The sequence below is a fragment of the Budorcas taxicolor genome, chromosome 3 (assembly GCF_023091745.1).
Source record: "Budorcas taxicolor isolate Tak-1 chromosome 3, Takin1.1, whole genome shotgun sequence".
Taxonomy (NCBI): Eukaryota; Metazoa; Chordata; class Mammalia; order Artiodactyla; family Bovidae; genus Budorcas; species Budorcas taxicolor.
The window spans coordinates 14,523,825-14,541,511 of NC_068912.1; the positions used below are offsets into that span (position 1 = coordinate 14,523,825).

The 17,687-nt window shown below is 53.8% G+C and overlaps 2 protein-coding genes across 3 annotated transcripts; both read left to right on the forward strand.

Moving 5' to 3' along the window:
- The first annotated feature begins 985 nt into the window (after positions 1-985).
- Positions 986-11,364, forward strand: HDGF (heparin binding growth factor). The gene is made up of 7 exons (XM_052637297.1): positions 986-1,068; positions 1,283-1,982; positions 8,069-8,145; positions 8,282-8,420; positions 9,112-9,297; positions 9,573-9,796; positions 9,995-11,364. Exons 1-7 carry the CDS (start codon positions 986-988, stop codon positions 9,999-10,001), a joined length of 1,416 nt encoding a protein of 471 aa, XP_052493257.1. The 3' UTR covers positions 10,002-11,364.
- Positions 11,365-12,577: 1,213 nt separating this feature from the next.
- Positions 12,578-17,586, forward strand: MRPL24 (mitochondrial ribosomal protein L24). Of its 2 annotated transcripts, none has more exons than XM_052637578.1 (6): positions 12,578-12,644; positions 16,138-16,386; positions 16,468-16,563; positions 16,789-16,892; positions 17,130-17,260; positions 17,357-17,586. In XM_052637578.1, the coding sequence occupies exons 2-6, from the start codon at positions 16,204-16,206 to the stop codon at positions 17,491-17,493; spliced, it is 651 nt and encodes a 216-aa protein (XP_052493538.1). In that variant the 5' UTR covers positions 12,578-12,644; positions 16,138-16,203; the 3' UTR covers positions 17,494-17,586. The 2 variants fall into 2 exon arrangements, with proteins under 2 accessions (XP_052493538.1, XP_052493539.1); XM_052637579.1 differs by lacking the exon at positions 12,578-12,644 and adding an exon at positions 12,676-12,695.
- The last annotated feature ends 101 nt before the right edge of the window (positions 17,587-17,687 follow it).

Below are 17,687 nucleotides of genomic sequence, written 5' to 3' on the forward strand. Positions count from 1 at the left end.
CGGCAAGTCTGTGGCTGAGGGCATGCATGAGGACCTTACAGTGTGTCCTGCTGTGCCAGCAGCCCGAGCCCTGGAATGCCTGTGGACAGGGCCAGAGGGACTCCTATCACAAGGCTGGATTATGCTGAGGCCATACTTTTTAAAGGCAAAACTTGTGAAATGCATTGCCATGGACATAAGGACAACCAACTGATATGAAGGACCATAGGAAACAAGCTCAGGCCTTGGCTAGCGATAAGCAGCCATTCCATGTCTGTGATGTTGGCAGGAGTGATCCCATCTCAAGCTGAGCAAACTGAGGCTCAGGGAGATGTTCAGAGGGTAGCACAATTCTCACTGCTAGTGAACAGCATGATAGGATGTGGCCCTGGACCTGGGCCTATTGGCTTCATCTTGCAGTTCTTTATCAGGGAGACTGCATATGCTTTGAAGTAGGATCAGGAAACTGTGGGAAGAAAAACACATATTTTCTCTCTTCAAACCTAGAATATTTTGTTGCAAAATTTTAAGAAACTAGACAATACTTTAAGATCCAAATATCTTATTTCTAAGTTACCACAGGTGTCTGGAATTTCGGCAAATCCAAGACCAATACAGTAACAGCAAAATAAAGATGTAATTATGGCAAAGTTTTGTTTGGTTTAATGGTAAAACCCGAATCCAAGTTTTGGCTCTATCATTTCTTAATATATAACTTAAAGCTGAAATGTGGTCTCTGGAATCCAGCAAAATCACACTCTTGTCCTTTAAGGCCCAACTCAAAGTCAACACCTTTGTAAAACCTTCGCAAATTCTCCCAGACTCTCACCTCCACCTGCGCCTCCCCAAGAGGTAGTGACTTCACGCTTCATCGAAATGGGATTGGGATTTATTGGCATTCTACCGGCTATTACCACTAGAACGGAGCTCATCTTTGCAGGTTTAGCTGGTGGTGAAGCCCAGATCTCTTTTGCCAGAAAGTACAGAGAGAAGAGAGTTCTATCTAATGCACACGGAACGTGGCCACTCTGTGCCACAAGCACTCCGAAATCTCCTTGCTAACAAATCTCACAAAGGCCGTCGTAGGGCGTAATGCCCGACATTTCAGGCAACACCCGGCTGACTCTAAGCACGTCGAGGCCCAGGCCGAACCTCTGTGTGCTCAGTGGCGCCGTACCTAGCCCTCGCCCCAGCGCCCAGCACGCAGCCACGCACCGGGTACGGAGCTAACATTCACCGATAGGGATGGAGCCGAGGGCAAAGAGGCACGACGCCTAAACTTCGACACTTGGCTGCGCTGAAGCCGCGGCTGGGAGCGCCCCGTGGGCCCGGGGGAGGGGCGCCAGGCCGCTCCGTCCAGCCGGGCGCCAGCGCCTCCCGGGCGCGCGGGCGGGCCGGCACCCACCGACAGCGGGCACACAAAGCCTACTCGGCTCGCTCGGCGATCGGCTCCTCACGCCTGTGTCGCCGCGCGCCGCCAGGCGGCTCTAGGTTGGGCGGCGGGCAGTGGCAGGCACAGGGCGTCAATAAGCTGCACGCATCAAACCGCCGCGGGAGGGAGCGCGGAGGGGGGAGGAGGAGGAGTGGGAAAAGGAGGAGGGAGGAGGAGTGGGGAGCGGGCGGGGGGTGGAGGAAGAGGCCTCGCGCAGCGGAGGGAGCAATTGAATTTCAAACACAAACAACTGCACAAGCGCGCACCCATCGTACCGGAGCTTTGCCCCAGATCCGCGCCCGCCCCGTCCGTGCGGCGCGCGGGCGGAGTCGCCGTGGCCGCGCCGGAGCCCGGGCCGGGGGCCACCATCGAGGCGGGGGCCGCGCGAGGGCCGGAGCGGAGCGGCGCCGCTACCGCCGCACGCGCAAACTTGGGCTCGCGCTTTCCGGCCCGGCGCGGAGCCCGGGGCGCCCGGAGCCCCGCCATGTCGCGATCCAACCGGCAGAAGGAGTACAAATGCGGGGACCTGGTGTTCGCCAAGATGAAGGGCTACCCACACTGGCCGGCCCGGGTGAGCAGCGCGGCCCGCCGCCTCCTATCCACCTCCAGGCTTGGGTTGCATAACACCCGGGAGGGCACGAGCGCTCCGCGCGGAGGGGTTGGGAGTGGGGGCGGGGGGCGTCTGAGTCCCCGAGTCTTAGCCAAGCGACTCCAAACCCACCCGCCGGTTATATAATGGTGGAGGCGGGGTGGTGGGGCGGCGGCGGCGGCGGCGAACACCTGGCCACACGGCGTCCGCGCGTAGTGGCGTGTGCGCGGCGTGGGGAACAGCGAGCGCCGGTCACATTCCGGCCCCCGGCTCCGCGTGCTCAGTTCCGCCCCCAGCCCCCATACTCCCAGCGGTTTCGGGCGCGCTGCACGGGCACGGGCCAGTCGTGTAACTCCTCCCACCCCCCCAAGCGCCACCGCTACCCCCCTCAGGGACCCCCTTAGAGACCCCCAGTTTCTTCACTGATTGTTACCCCTGGTTCAAACTCTCTTCTTCCTAGATGAGACGGTTAAGCAGGAACTCAGCCCAGAAAGGGATAAATGGAGGCGGAGTTCGCTTCTACAAAACTTTGGTTTGGGGCATCCGTAAGAGATCTGAAGCTGGGAGGGTCGAGGAATCGTTGTGAGGGGACGGAAGAAGAGGGAATCTGTCTGGTTTGGAAATCACCCGCTAGTACCCTTCACTCCTCAACCCCACAAAAATACTCCTTCGTGTGCTGCCAACTCAGACTTGGGGCTGAGGGTGGCAGGGCCCTTGTGGGATTGAGAGGTCCAGTCCTGGCTGCCCTCCCTGTGGGTGGAGGGGGAGGGAACCCGAGTTGCTTCTCCTCGCCATTTCTTAAGCCTCTCCCGCCAGAACGGTCCAGTCTGCCATGTGGTTGATTGAGCCCGCCAATATGAGGCGCCCCACCACCACCTCCACCCAGCACCTGGCCAGGTGGGAGGGTGGGGCCCAAAAGCCCAGCCTGCAGCATTGGTCGTGTTTCCCCTAAGAACTGAGGCAGGTGAAGTAACAGTATGGGAGGTTGCCAGAGGTTGTTGGAGGAGGTTGGGGGTGTCACAAGGGACAGTGCCTCTGGCAACTTATTTCAAAGATGGTGTAGGGCCTTTGGGTTTGGCCCTAGAATCTAGAGTGAAATCTAAGGGCAGAGAGAAGTAGAGGGGCGAGGGGGCCAAGTGCAGAACTGCGTTACTGGCTGTGGGTTGCTCATTTCCATGTGAGTCTGTGTCTTCATCTGGGCCACACCCTGCTCTGAGGAAAGTTGGTCCAGGCCCCCTGCCTGGGTCCTGTTCAGAGTGTGCAGACCAACTTTGGGGCCCACCTGAGAAAATCCAGGAGAGCCTCACTCTGTACCCTCTCCTCAGGAATGTGCCTAATCCCATATGCCTTGAGCTCCTTGTTCCTGGAAACTTCTAGATGTCTGGCCTCTGGAGTGGGAGTGAAGTCTAGAGTGAAGCAGGGCTCTCCCAACTTTCAAGGCCTCCTAGGGGACTTGGGTGGTGGTGGCCGCGGGGGGCAGTGTGAGCAAGCAGCCATGGTCAGCTGTGTGTGTGCATGTCTGTGCGTGGTGTGTGGACACTTGTGTACTTTACCCTGCACCTTTGATCCATCTGGCTTCTTGGTTCAGATGCCAAGGTCCTGGTGGGCAGGGCAAGAACTGAATCCAGGTCTCTACTGCTCCTACCTCCTGGGGGTGGGAGAAAGCCCAGAGACTGGGGAGGGGGCTCAGCTGGAATGTGGGTTGCGGAGGACCCCTTCGGGCTGCAGAGAGGGGAGGGCCCCATATGGACGTATTCTGGCTCATATGAAGAAGACCTTCAGGTTTCTGGTGGCCTTGGAGTAAGGGCAGCACCTGGGGCTGGGAATACTGTTTATTTCTTCTTCATCCCGGGCCTCTAGGACAGGGGGGCAGTCTGTTGCTCAGTTGAGGGCTGGACCCTTTAGATAAAGTCAGAGTTGGGGGAGGGGGACCAGACTGAATCCCAAAGAGATAGGACCCCACCCTTTGCCTGCGCTCTGGGTCTTGATTATGAAAATTAGAGGGAGTGGTACACCCAAGGTTGTTATGTTCCGAATACATTCTGCTTGAATGCCAGAAGAGCAGACAAATTGGGGTCTCCTTACCATCCTTGGATGCTCTCTTAGTTTATAGAGTGGCAGAGCCTGAAGAGGGTCTGGCTCTTCCTGAGATGGAGGAGGACTCAGAGGAACCTTGCTAACTGTTCCATATAATAGGCAACCAGAGCCCTCAGCCTTGGTGAGGGCTTTCTTCCTTAGGCCCTACTTCTGGGGAGGGTGACTGACTCTGGGTGAGACTGGAACAGTCCAGTGCTTTCAGAGTCCAGCCAGAGGGACCACGTGGTAGGCAAGACCTGCCTGGAAGGACAGTGTGACTCCATCTTAATCTTCTCCTTTCCTCTTCCTTCTGCCTAACTTCCCCGGGGGATCTCCAAGCACTTAACAATTAACCTGCAAGACTCAGGGATTTTTCCCGTTCGGTTCCTTCCTCCTTTCTCCACTTCCTGTTTCACAGTCCCAGAAAACCTGCGCAGCCAGAGGGCCTCACCCATCTTTCCTCCCTCTGCCCCTCCCCCACACCCAGGCACCACCTTTTCTGCCTCTCCAGCTTGCCACACTTTCCTGGCCCCAACTGTCTCCTGCCCCAGATTTTCCGGTTCCTGGGTCAGGTCAGGCCTGGGCCCTGGGTGTGGTGGTCAGAACCCTGGCTGGCAGTCAGTGTGGGCTTAGCCTTCTGGGCTGCCTTCCTGTATGCTGAGCCAGGCGCCCCTGGGCCTGGATTGGGTATGAGGCTGGGGAGAGGTGTTTAATCTTCTCTCACCACTCCTCATCTGGGAACTTAAGACCTTAGAAGGTGTCCATGGGCTCTGGCAGGATGGGACTTCCTGTGCCCCGGCCTGTCTGAAGGAGCCAGGCAAAGGCAGTAGGCAAGGCGTGGGAGTGGAAGAGCCCCAGCCGGGGGAAGTAACCTGCCAGGATTCCTAAAATGGCTGGGAAGGAGCAGAGCCCCCTCCCCTGTTGGCCAGTGGAGGAGGTGCAGTGGGGTCTCCAGTGCTTCTCTGGCCCCACCCTGACCCACTTAGCCTTGACTCACTTGTTCTGAGTCACAGTCTGGATATAAAGGCACCGCCTGGGAGACACATGTCTGTACTGGGGGGTACAGGCCTCCCCTGAGACCTCATATCCTTTATGTCGTTGATGAAGAACCTCCTTTCACTTCCAAATGCAAGATAAGACGTTTCCTTTGTGGCTTGAAGGATGAAGAGTCCACTGGAGAAGGAATGTCTCCCCTTTCAGGGGTGAGGGGTTAGGAATTCCATTAAGTGAAAAGAGCACTTGCTGTCCTGGCCCTTCCCCCACAGGTGCCTACTCTCAAGGTCAGATGGGGTGGGGGTGGCATTACCCTTTTGGGGGTAGATGCTCATCTGCCCAGGTCCTTGGCCTCCCTCTTTGCTCTCGACCCAGCCTTTATTTTGCTAGAAGTCAGCAGGGTGGGTATATCTGGTGTGTCTCGTTCTATTTTTAATTCCCATCCATTCTTTTGTTTCTCCCCCGCCCCTGAGGCTGGGCAGCTGGTGGCCTCCTGGATCCCATCACAGTGTTCAGCCACCTCTCTCTCTGAGTTTGTTTCCCACGGGAAGGAGACTGAAGGCCGGAGTGCCGCTTTGCCTGGTCTCAGCTCCTTGAGAGAACCTCGTGCGTGTCTCCTGTTTCTGACCCCTTTGCTCACCCTACCCCGTTTCCTGGGCCTCAGTTTCTGCCCTTGCATCACATGTTTCCTACAAGCCTGTTACTGCCTGGCTCAAGTGTGGCACTGAAAACATGGAGCCCATATGAGTTCCTAACTGGGACCCTTAGATACCCCCCACCCCCAGTTCTCTTTCCTGGTGCACAAAGATCCACCGAGAAGAGGCCTAGGAAAGGCCTTCTGCTATTATTGTCTTATGCCTGTCTCCTGGGATTTCTGAGCCCTGGAGCTTCTCATTTTATTTTTTGTTCCCCCCTCTGAGAGGAGGGTGGGGAACTAGCTGGCAACAGGACCCAGGTGTCCTGGTGGAGGCTGCTCCTCCTCTGCCCACACCCCAGCTCTGGCTTCCTGAGCAGGGCCCCAGCCCTCAGCCCTGGCTGGGGTTTCAGGCACAGCCTGGGACCCAGGTGCCAGACTCCAGGCCTGGGGGTGGGGTGTGAGTTAGTGTCCCCTCCTCCCCAATCTGGAGAGAGGGCCTTGGGGGGGGAGGAGCAGTCACATTCCTGGTTGCTGAGTGGCCCTGGGGGCGGGGTTGGGTTGTCATGGCGATGGGGGTTGAGCTGGGGTGGGGGGACAGCATGCCTTTCCACCCCCTGCTCTCACACCCCAGTGTCTCTGGGTGGTGAGGAGGGTGCAGTTTGTGCTGGGCCTTCCTGGGGGGGAGGGGCTGGACCTCTGTCCCCAGAGGCCACAGGGCAAGGGGGGAGGTGCTCAGGAGCCTAAAGACTCCATATCTGGAGCAAGATGCCCCTCAGATTCTTGCCCAGGTTCCACCCCCTCTCCTGGGTGTGTGTCAGCTTATTTCCATCCACCCAGCCTCCCTGTCTCCCCAGGTCCCTAGTCAGACACACTGTTCTACTCTCTGTGTGTTTAATCAGTGCTTTGGCCTGTCTCTTTCCTATCTGCGCCTGGGGCCCCAGTCAACATGGCCACCTGGCCTCTGTCCGGCGGGAAGCCAGGCCGCTGGGGCCGCTGCAAGTGTTGCTGGGAGTTGTAGTTCTCCCCTAATTCAGCTTGGCCTGGGCTTCTGGGGCCTGATCGGGGAGAAGCTGTGTAGGCCACTACATCTCACTATTTCCCTGGCCTCAGACCTCTGCACCGTCTCCATCACAGCATCCCTCACCCCTGAGGGACATTTGAGGCAGAGGATCAAGTCAGGAGCTGTTTCTGAAATCTGGCCCTCCCTAACTTGTCCTGTCATTTGGGGTAAATCACTTTTCTTTTCTGAGCTGCAGTTTCCTTGTCTGTAAGATGAGAGTCTATATCACACGACTTTCAAGAAGAGTTTCCCAAAATTCTTTCGGGGAGCTGCTACTGCTGGGTAATACTAAATAGGCAGCCTCTTGGCCTCGCCTCTTCACTTTCAGTGAGAGCAGTCTGCTTTTGTCTTGCATAGTCATCCAGTGACTCTTTATTGTGTACCCACTGTGTGCCAGGCACTGTGCTGGACATACAAACAGACTTCTCTGATCTTGGGGACGGTATAGTCAACATAGATATTAATACTGGAATTGCAAAAAGCACTGTGAAGGAGATGTGCTGAGAGTTTTATCTGGGAAGCCGATCAGATTGGGAGAGATGGGGAAGCTTCCTGGAGGAAGTGATGATGGGCCTGAGGTCGGAAGGCTGATCAGGAGTTAGTGAGTATAGAAGACTGAGATCAGTGTGGCTGGAGCAGAGAGCAGGACAGTGTACTGGGAGAAGATGATAGCGAGCATATGTGTGGGACGGACCACGTTATGATCATTTAAGCCTTACAACCCTTGGACTGTGACACTCTCCGTTTTACAGATGAGAAAACTGAGCTTCTGTAAGTTGCCCAAGGTCATACAAATACTAGTGGCAGCACTGGAATTCAGAACTTGACATTATGGATAGTGGCGAATGGGTGGTCCCTAGACTCCTGAAAAGCCACTAGCAAGGAGAAAGAATGCTCAGACCCGCACTTGGAAAGGCTCCCCCTGGTGGCAGCATGGAGAATGGGTTGTAGTGAGACAGGAATGGAGGCTGGTTTCAGTCCAGGCAAGAGGCGGGACAGTGGGTGGACCGGCCAGGGTGATGGCGGAGACATGGAGCCTTGTGGACGGGATCTGTTTAGGGATGCTGTTTGGTTTGTGAAGGAGAGAGAGGATTTCTGCTGGGCTTTTGTGTCTGACTTCTTTGAACAAAGTCCCACTGCTAAAAATGGTTTAGAAACCCCCTTGGTGAACTCCTGGGTCCCTCCAATCTGATTTTCCAGGTATGTGCCTTAGAGGTCAGCCCCTGCAGCACCTATCATCTGGCCTCCAGTTCATGACCTTAGGACTCCAGCTCATGCTCCCTTTCCTCATTTTGCTCTCAGATTGACGAGATGCCGGAGGCTGCCGTGAAATCAACAGCCAACAAATACCAAGTCTTTTTTTTCGGGACCCACGAGACGTGAGTGAGGGGGCAGAAGTGGGAGGGAGGGCCGGCTGTGGGGGAAGAGCGGTGGTGCCAGCACCCCTTGCCTGTGGGGCTGCGCAGCTCAGATGCAGTGAGGGGCTTGAGAGCACAGTCTCCCATCTCTCACCAGGGCATTCCTGGGCCCCAAAGACCTCTTCCCTTACGAGGAGTCCAAGGAGAAGTTTGGCAAGCCCAACAAGAGGAAAGGGTTCAGCGAGGGGCTGTGGGAGATCGAGAACAACCCCACCGTCAAGGCTTCTGGCTACCAGGTGAGCTGCCAGCCGCCCCCAGAGACCCCCCCACCTTTGGAAAGCAGGTGTGGCCATAGGTGTGATCACACAGGGCCCGCGTGTGATGCTTAGTCTTCATGAACAGGGTGGGGCTCAGAAACCAACTCCAGGGCTTTCAGAGTAGGAGCTCATGGGGTGAGGGGTGGGGGGCTTCCTGCAAGAGGGCATGGGGCTCTGGGTGAGCAGTGTAGCTGTGGTGAGGGGCCACTTGTTAGACAGCACCTGGGAGGGGCAAGAACAGGACCGAGGCGGTAAGTGGGGGCAGGCCTTTGGCGGGCCCAGAGTGAATAGAAGATGTGGCCTCAACTCTTTGCACAAAGGCTTCCAGGAGGAGGTGCTCGTGAGCCGGGCAGGATGAGGCGGGAGGGTGGGGGGCGGGGGTTGGCGGGGAAAGGGTCCCAGCTCCCTTTGGGAGAAGTTGACCCGAGGTTTTGCCTCCTGCTCCAGCCCTCCCCCCTCCTGCACAGAGCCCTGCCTGCCCGGCCAGTGGGTTTACCCCGGGGCTAATCCGACAGAGGTGGGTCTCAAATCACTTGTGAGACTGGGCACCTGGGTGGGGGCGGGGGAGAGGTGGGCGAAGGAAGGAGTGAGTGGCCGAGGGAGGGGTCTGGGGAGGGGGCCCTGCGCGGCAGCCGCTGGTGCCACTCAGCCTCCGCTGTCTCCACCGCAGTCCTCCCAGAAAAAGAGCAGTGTGGAAGAGCCCGAACCCGAGCCCGAAGCCGCTGAGGGTGATGGCGACAAGAAGGGGAATGCCGAGGGAAGCAGTGATGAGGAAGGGAAGCTAGTCATTGACGAGCCAGCCAAGGAGAAGAATGAGAAGGGAGCGCTGAAGAGGAGAGCGGGGGACCTGCTGGAGGTAACCGTCCTCTGCCTGGGCTCGCAGAAGCAAGGCCCCTAGTCTTGAGGAGAGAAGTTACTACTTTTTCAGGGAGTGTCCGGTCTGAGAGGCTCAGCCGCTAGTCCTGGGGGGTGGTCCCTCCTGAGAAGACGGGCCACAGGAGACAGTTGAGCTGGCAGAGGGCTGGAAGAGCGCTGGGCTGCCCGGGAAGGAGCCTCTGGGGAAAGGAGGGGGAGGCGGGCGTTCTCCCCGTCCTGCCTCAGCCGTGCCTCATCTCTGCCCAACCGGCACAGGACTCCCCCAAACGCCCCAAGGAAGCAGAAGACCCTGAAGGGGAGGAGAAGGAGGGGGCCACCTTGGAGGGTGAGAGGCCCCTTCCAGTGGAGGCGGAGAAGAACAGTACCCCGTCTGAGCCCGGCTCTGGCCGGGGGCCTCCTCAGGAGGAAGAAGAGGAGGAAGAAGAGGAAGAGGCTGCCAAGGAAGATGCCGAGGCCCCGGGCCTGAGAGATCACGAGAGGTGAGTGAGCCCCCTGCCCCTTGGCAGTTGGGCTGGGAGGGCCCAGCCCTCTGCTGAGAGGAGGAAGAGGAGGAGGGCCTGCAGCAGTCAGCCTCTCGGGAGGCAGGGGGGGCTCTCCCAGAAGAACGGCGCTGGCTGGGGCTTGGCCAGGCCAAGGCCACACCATTAACCCTTCTCCCCTCCACCCCTCCCCCGCAGCCTGTAGCCACCAATGTTTCAAGAGGAGCCCCCGCCCCGTTCCGGCTGCTGTCTGGGTGCTACTGGGGAAACTGGCCATGGCCTCCAAACTGGGAACCCTTCCCCACCCCAACCCACTCCCCTTTTCCCACTCACTCTCCCCTCTGAGCTCAGACCCTGGAGATTGACCCCGACGGGGCAGGCCACGTGGCCCTCACCTCCGTGTCCCCACACACCTGTGACCTGAGTCAGGTCCATGTCTTCTGCTCCGTGGGATGAGATGAGGCCATTGTGTCCCTCCCTGCCTGGAGTTGTTTCCCAGTGTACTTGTTAGGGCCTGGACCGGCTATTTGCATCTCCTGACACCCCTCGCCCCCTTTCCTGGGCATTCTAGACATCTAGGTTGGCTGGGATCAGGGCTATGAATGGAAGGGATGGAGAATGAATAGCAGGGTAGGCTTCTGGGGTCTGGGAGGGGCAATCTTCAAATTGGGGTGGGGGGATGGGTAAGAGGATGACATCTCCCTGAGCTCCTGTCCCTTCCTCCCACACCTATTATCCCAGCTGCCTGGATTCAGGGAAAGTGGGACAGCTGGGGTGGGGGCAGCGTGGAGAGGGGGAGAGGTGCTCCCTTCCATAAATCTTTGATGATTGACAGTGCCCAATTGTCTCACTTATGCAGATCCCAGGTGTCATGGGAGTTATAGTTTATCATCAAGAAATTTGGGGTCTTCCAAGTTCTTTGGGTCAAGGACCTGAGATCTGAAAGGCTGACTTCACCCAGCTTGGGTGGGAGTGTTGAGGAGTATCCATCCACCTTTAGATCTCAGGCCAGAGATGGGATGCCCTGGGGAGACCCTTAGCTACCCTTTTCCCTCTTCTCACAGTGCTCAAGGCCAGCCTACAGTCACACACGTCACCCAGACATAAAGGAAAAGACACATTTTTTAGGAAATGTTTTTAATAAAAGAAAATTACAAAAAAAAATTTTAAAGAACCCCCCCATCCCTTTGTGTGCCCCCCACTCTTGCCCCCATTTCTGAGGTGCACTGGGAGGCTCCCCTTCTGTTTGGGGCTTGATGACTTTTCTTGTTGTAGTTGGAGCTTTGGTGTTCCTGCTGATGTCATTTCCCATCCACATACCCCCGACCTGGTCCACTCAGTGTTGTCACCAGATCCAATTTGTAACCCACTGAGAGGCCAGAGGGAAATAATCGCCCTCTCCCAACCTCTTTCTAGTGGTCTATTTGCCTCTTCAGTTTCTTGTCTCTTTCACCCTTGCCCCTCTCCCTTGGGCTCTGATGAAAAATTGCTGACTGTAGCTTTGGAAGTTTAGCTCTGAAAACAGTAGATGATTTCAGTTCTAGGAAAATAAAACCCATTGATTACTACATTGGATTTTGACTGATTCTTTGGAGGTGTGTTGGTTAACTGATGGTGCAGGGGAGTGGGGAAAGAGACTACAAATGATTTCCAAATTCACTTCTCAGATTCAAGTAAGGAGTGCCAGCTTCCTCCATTCTCAGTCTGTTAGAAATACCTAAAATTCCACATAGAATTTCACTCTTGAGAGTCTGGAGATCAAACCAGTCAATCCTAAAGAAAATCAATCCTGAATATTCATTGGAAAAGCCCCTGATGCTGGGAAAGATTGAAGGCAAAAGGAGAAGGGCACGGCAGAGTATGAGATGGTTAGGTAGCATCACTGACTCAATGAACATGTGTTTGAGCAAACTCTGGGAGAAAGCGGAGGATAGAGGATCCTGGCATGCTACAGTCCATGGGGTCGCAGAGTCAGACATGACTGAGAGACTGAACAACAGCGAAATTTCCACATGAGGGCAAAGTCACAGAATACTGCACCCAATACTCTGGTTCTGCCCAGCCAGTTTAACATAGCTTCCCCTTAAGCACCTAGGAAAGTTTTTTTTAAGTCTGCACAAGAAGTAGGTTCACAATGGCCAGGAAAGAGAGGGTTGGGTCTGGTTGTAGAAACAAATTGGATGCTCAAGGGCAAAGCTAGGGATGCCTGCTACTGATAACTGTTGAAGGATGAGGCGGTCCATAGCATGGAATCCTCAGTACTCCTGAATTAAGTGAAATTGTTGGATTTCACCCTCTCTGAGGTTTCTTCCAGTCTTTTTGTGACTAGTTCATCCACTCGCACCGAAAGGCCCAGGTTTGATCCTTTTAGAAAGCCTATGACACTGGTCATCTGCCTTGGGCAGATGAGGCAGCAGAGAAGGGCGGACGAGGAGAGTACTGACTGGTCTCACTAGAAGGGAAGGCCCTCTGCTTTGAAGAAGCCGCAATAACCTAGAAAATGGAGCCATGGTCCCTGGTAACTACAATTCCCAGCGGCCTCCACGTAGAGCACGTGCAGGAATGTGCCTGGCGCCGCAGCCTATCCGACTTTGCCTTCAACTCCCAACGTGCTTCACGGTGCTCTTACGCTTCCTCGATTTCCGACCCGGTCAAATTTCCTGCTTCCCGCTTGCTTCGTAGCGGCGGACTACAACTCCCAGTATGCAGAGAGGCTAGGTTCGTTGTTGAGCGTCCATTGTACAATTAGACTACATTTCCCAGAAATCTGAGGGATGGGGTTGGGCGGGGCGTGGGTCCCACGTGCCTACGGGACCCGCGGAGGCCAGCGGATCAGCGAGAAGCTGAGGTGAGGATTTCGTGAACCAGAGATTTCGGGATCTCTGGGCTGGTCGGGGAGGTGAGAACGGGAAGGTCCTTTACCCCGGCATGGCTCAATTGCTTCGTCTGGGGTCTCCAAGCATCGGAAGCTCGGAGTGGCTGGGTACTGAAGACCGCTGGGGGCTGATCATTACCCGCACCTAGGATGGGACTGGCGGTGGAAGCAGCCTTTGGCGCTGGGGCCTGGGGGATCATTACCTACACAACAGTTCCCCTAGAGCGTGCAACGGAAGCCCCACAGCGGAAGGTCACCAGCCTCCCCAGGGCTTGGAGAGAAAAGAAAAAGATCTAAGCGGGGTGGCTTCGGGGATCGCCTGTCTGAGCTTCAGATCTAGAACGGCTGAGGTTAAGGAGAGTCTTAGGGCAATCACGCAGGAGACTCAGGTCTTGAGATTCGCGCTGCTACCATCAAGCTGTATGAACTAGGGCAAGTCACCAGCTCTCAGGGCCTTGGTTTCCTCGTCTCTTGTCAACCTACCCCCAAACAGCAGTGTGACCATCAAATGCCGGGAATGGTAAGGTTCCTGACCTTAGATCTGTCACGTAGTAGTGCTCCCTAAGCATTTTTTTATTCTGAATGAGCGAACACTGAGGCCCTAAACCTCAGTCGTGTCCGACTCTTTGCGACCCCATGAACCGTAGCACGCCAGGCCTCCCTGTCCATCACCAACTCTTGGAGTTTACTCAAACTCATGTCCATCGAGTCGGTGATGCCATCCAACCATCTCATCCTCTGTCGTCCCCTTCTCCTTCTGTCTTCAATCTTTCCCAACATCAGTGTCTTTTCAAATGAGTCGGCTCTTCGCATCAGGTGGCCAAAATATTGGAGTTTCAGCTTCAACATCAGTCCTTCCAATGAACACCCAGGACTGATCTCCTTTAGGATGGACTGGTTGGATCTCCTTGCAGTCCAAAGGACTCTCAAGAGTCTTCTCTAACACCACAGTTCAAAAGCATCAATTCTTCTGCGCTCAGCTTACTTTATAATCCAACTCTCACATCCATACATGACCACTGGAAAACCATAGCCTCGACTAGACAGACATTTGTTGACAAAGTAATGTCTCTGCTTTTTAATATGCTGTCTAGGTTGGTCATAACTTTCCTTCCAAGGAGTAAGCATTTTTTAATTTCATGGCTGCAATCACCATCTGCAGTGATTTTGGAGCCCCCCAAAATAAAGTCAGCCAGTGTTTCCACTGTTTTCCCATCTAATTGCCATAAAGTGATGGGACCGGATGCCATGATCTTAGTTTTCTGAATGTTGAGCTTTAAGCCAACTTTTTCACTCTCCTCTTTCACTTTCATCAAGAGGCTCTTTAGTTCTTCGCTTTCTGCCATAAGGGTGGTGTCATCTGCATATCTGAGGTTATTGATATTTCTCACAGCAAGCTTGATTCCAGCTTGTGCTTCTTCCAGCCCAGTGTTTCTCTTGATGTACTCTGCATACGAGTTAAATAAGCAGGGTGACAGTATACAGCTTTGACGTACTCCTTTTCCTATTTGGAACCAGTCTGTTGTTCTATGTCCAGTTCTAACTGTTGCTTCCTGACCTGCATACAGATTTCTCAAGAGGCAGGTCAGGTGGTCTGGTATTCCCATCTCTTTCAGAATTTTCCACAGTTGATTGTGATCCACACAGTCAAAGGCTTTGGCATAGTCAATAAAGCAGAAATAGATGTTTTTCTGGAACTCTCTTGCTTTTTCGATGATCGAACGAATGTTGGCAGTTTGGTCTCTGGTTCCTCTGCCTTTTCTAAATCCAGCTTTAACATCAGGAAGTTCACGGTTCACATATTGCTGAAGCCTGGCTTGGAGAATTCTGAGCATTACTTTACTAGCGTGTGAGATGAGTGCAATTGTGTGGTAGTTTGAGCATTCTTTGGCATTACCTTTCTTTGGGATTGGAATGAAAACTGACCTTTTCCAGTCCTGCGGCCACATCTTCATCCAGCATTAATTTAAAATAGTACTAGGTCTTTTGTTTACCATTTTGAGAAGTATAGAGAAGAAAAATGACCCAATATCTCAGTGTTCAGATAAACCAGTTGATATATATTTTTAAATGTATGTAGTTAGAAAATGCAAACGTTATGGAAAGGAACAGCTCTCCCAAACTTCCTCTTCCCCAAAACAAGTACTTTAGTTGGTCCCTGTTTCCTTCTGGTAAATATTTATGCCTATGACAGAATATGTATTTTTAAATTTACCCAGAAAGGATAGTACTATCCACATAATTCTGTCTTGCTTTGTTAAAATATTAGAAATAAATGACAGAAACAGCTCTGTAAAATTTTATGGATAATGGAACTGAGCTCAGAAGACAAGGGTCACTGAATGAGTTGATGGTGGAGCAGAGACTAGATCTCAGGTCCTCTGACTACCCAGTCCAGAGCTTTTAATGTCATCATAGTGAACTTTAATTGTTCTTTGAATTAGGTTTCATTCTTAGCTACGGAGCAAGGTGAATGGTGCCTCTTTCCTCAGTTGTCCTTGGGGTTAAATGAGATGACACAGGAGCGCACTTAGCATGGCCGCTGGAAGGTAGCAAGTGCCCATTGGGTTAGTCCATTTTCCTTCAGGAACTGGGAAGCTTAGAGTACATACTTAGTTTGGAGTTGTAGGTCTCTGTAATCCGACAGTCTTGCTCTGGATGATTTTCCTTTAGAAAAGAAACTATCTCAGGGGGAAGTGATTGAGATTAGGAATTGGAAGTCTTATAGGGCCAGGGGAGCCCGGCAGGCTACAGTCTATGGGGTTGCAAAGAGTTGGACATGACTGAGCAACTGTGCGTGCACATAGGGACATCCTAATCCCAGTTTTTATCTCTGCTACCTGTTTGTCTTACCCTATAATTGCCTGGTTTGGGGACTTACGCCAGTGTTTTCTTTACATCTTGCAATTGGTGTATTTATTGAAAGACTTTTTTTTGAGTACCTAATACATGACAAGGGTTTCTCAGGTGGTTCAGTGGTAAAGAATCCACCTGCCAATGCAGGAGACTCGGGTTCAATCCCTGGGTCAGGAAGATCCCCTGGAGAAGGAAATGGCAACCCACTCCAGTATTCTTACCTGGGAAATCCCATGGACAGAGGATCTTGGCTGGCTACAATCCGTGGGGTCACAAAAGAGTCAGACACAACTGAGTGACTAAACAATACGTGCCAGACCCTACTAGGATCTTCTAGATTCAGAGGCAATCTAGATAACATGGTCTTGGCCTCACTGAACTTTTTTGGACTTTGAAGTCAGGTATCTGTGGGTTTGAATGCCGATTCTCCCACATTGTAACTTTATGACCGTTGACAAGTCACTTAAATTCTCTGAGTCTGTATCATCATCTGTAACAGTGAAGACAGTGTCTTATGAGGATTCAGTAGGAGGGAGTCCCTTGAGCCATGGAGCAGGTGCTTAAAAAGGTGTTTCTTCCCTTGTTTCTTTGCCCTCTTGTTTCTGTCTAGCTCAGAGCTGACTAGGAAGATTTCTGAGTCTTTCGCTGGCCAGGGGACTTCTCACAGCCTCCAGCCATGCGGCTCTCTGCTCTGCTGGCCTTGGCATCTAAGGTCACCCTGCCTCCCAACTACCGCTATGGGATGAGCCGCCCAGGCTCCTTGGCAGATAAGAAGAAGAACCCTCCAGGGACCAGGCGGCGCCGGGTGGCTGTGGAGCCCATCCCTGAGGAAGACTGGCATCTGTTCTGTGGGGACAGGGTGAGAGTCTCAGACAGGGTTGGGTGGTGGAGTGCTCCCGGGCAAGGATCGCCCTCCCTGACGCTTGCTATCTTCCCACAGGTAGAGATCCTAGAAGGCAAGGATGCCGGGAAGCAAGGCAAAGTGGTTCAAGTTATCCGGCAGCGAAACTGGGTGGTTGTCGAGGGACTGAATACAGTAAGTAAAGAGTGAGGTGGTGATGCTCAGGAAGCCTGTGCCATCCGTCCCTGTCTATGAAGGACGGCACGGGGAAGAAGGAGACTGGCTGAGGGGATGGTGCGGCAGCCGAGCCTCCAAACCTTTCACTTTTCAGCGTGGACTGAATGCTCTGAGTTGCGGTAGACAAGCCACCTTCACACCCTTTGGTTTCTGATAGCCACCATCCCCCCTTCTTTTGGACAGCATTACCGCTATGTTGGCAAGACTGTGGATTTCCGAGGAACCATGGTCCCCAGCGAAGCACCCTTGCTCCACAACCAAGTCAAACTTGTGGATCCTATGGACAGGCAAGCCTAAGGGGCTCTGGTCAGAGGGTTTCCTGCCTTCTGTTGGAAAGTTGTTGACCATATTTATCCAAAGGGAATGGTGGGTTGGATGTGCTGGAAACTGAGAGGGGCCATCTCATGGACATGACCTCCTGTAGGAAGCCCCAGTCCAGGGGTAGCAGAGAAATAAGATGGTGACTTTTGGGCTGAAAGATAGCAGGGAGACTGCTCCCTGGAGGTCTCGCTTCTACCTACTAGGAAACCCACTGAAGTGGAGTGGAGATTCACCGAGGCAGGAGAGCGAGTACGAGTGTCCGCAAGGTCAGGAAGGGTCATCCCGAAACCTGACGTTCCCAGAGCTGATGGCATCGTCCCTGAAACGTGGATTGGTGAGGCTGGGTGAGGGGCAGGAACAAAAGTGGGGGTGGGGGAGTAAGAGATGTTAAGAAGCCCTCCCACCCATCTTCCTTCCTCTGGTTCAATAGATGGCCCCAAAGACACATCAGTGGAAGATGCTCTAGAAAAAACCTATGTGCCTCGTCTAAAGACATTGGAGGAGGAGGTGATGGAGGCAATGGGGATCCAGGAGACCCGGAGACACAAGAAAGTCTATTGGTATTGAGTCTGGGGGAGCCACTTCTCTCCTCGTCTTAGCCTTGAAGGTTGCGGCCACCTCTTCTTCAGACGCTAATAAAGAGCCTTGGGTCCTCTGTCTTCTGGTAAGATTTGCACCCTGACCCCTGTTTCAGGGGCTGAGGGAGGGAGCATCTGTCCTGATGTTATGACAAAACCTAGATGGAAGTTAACAATCTTAAG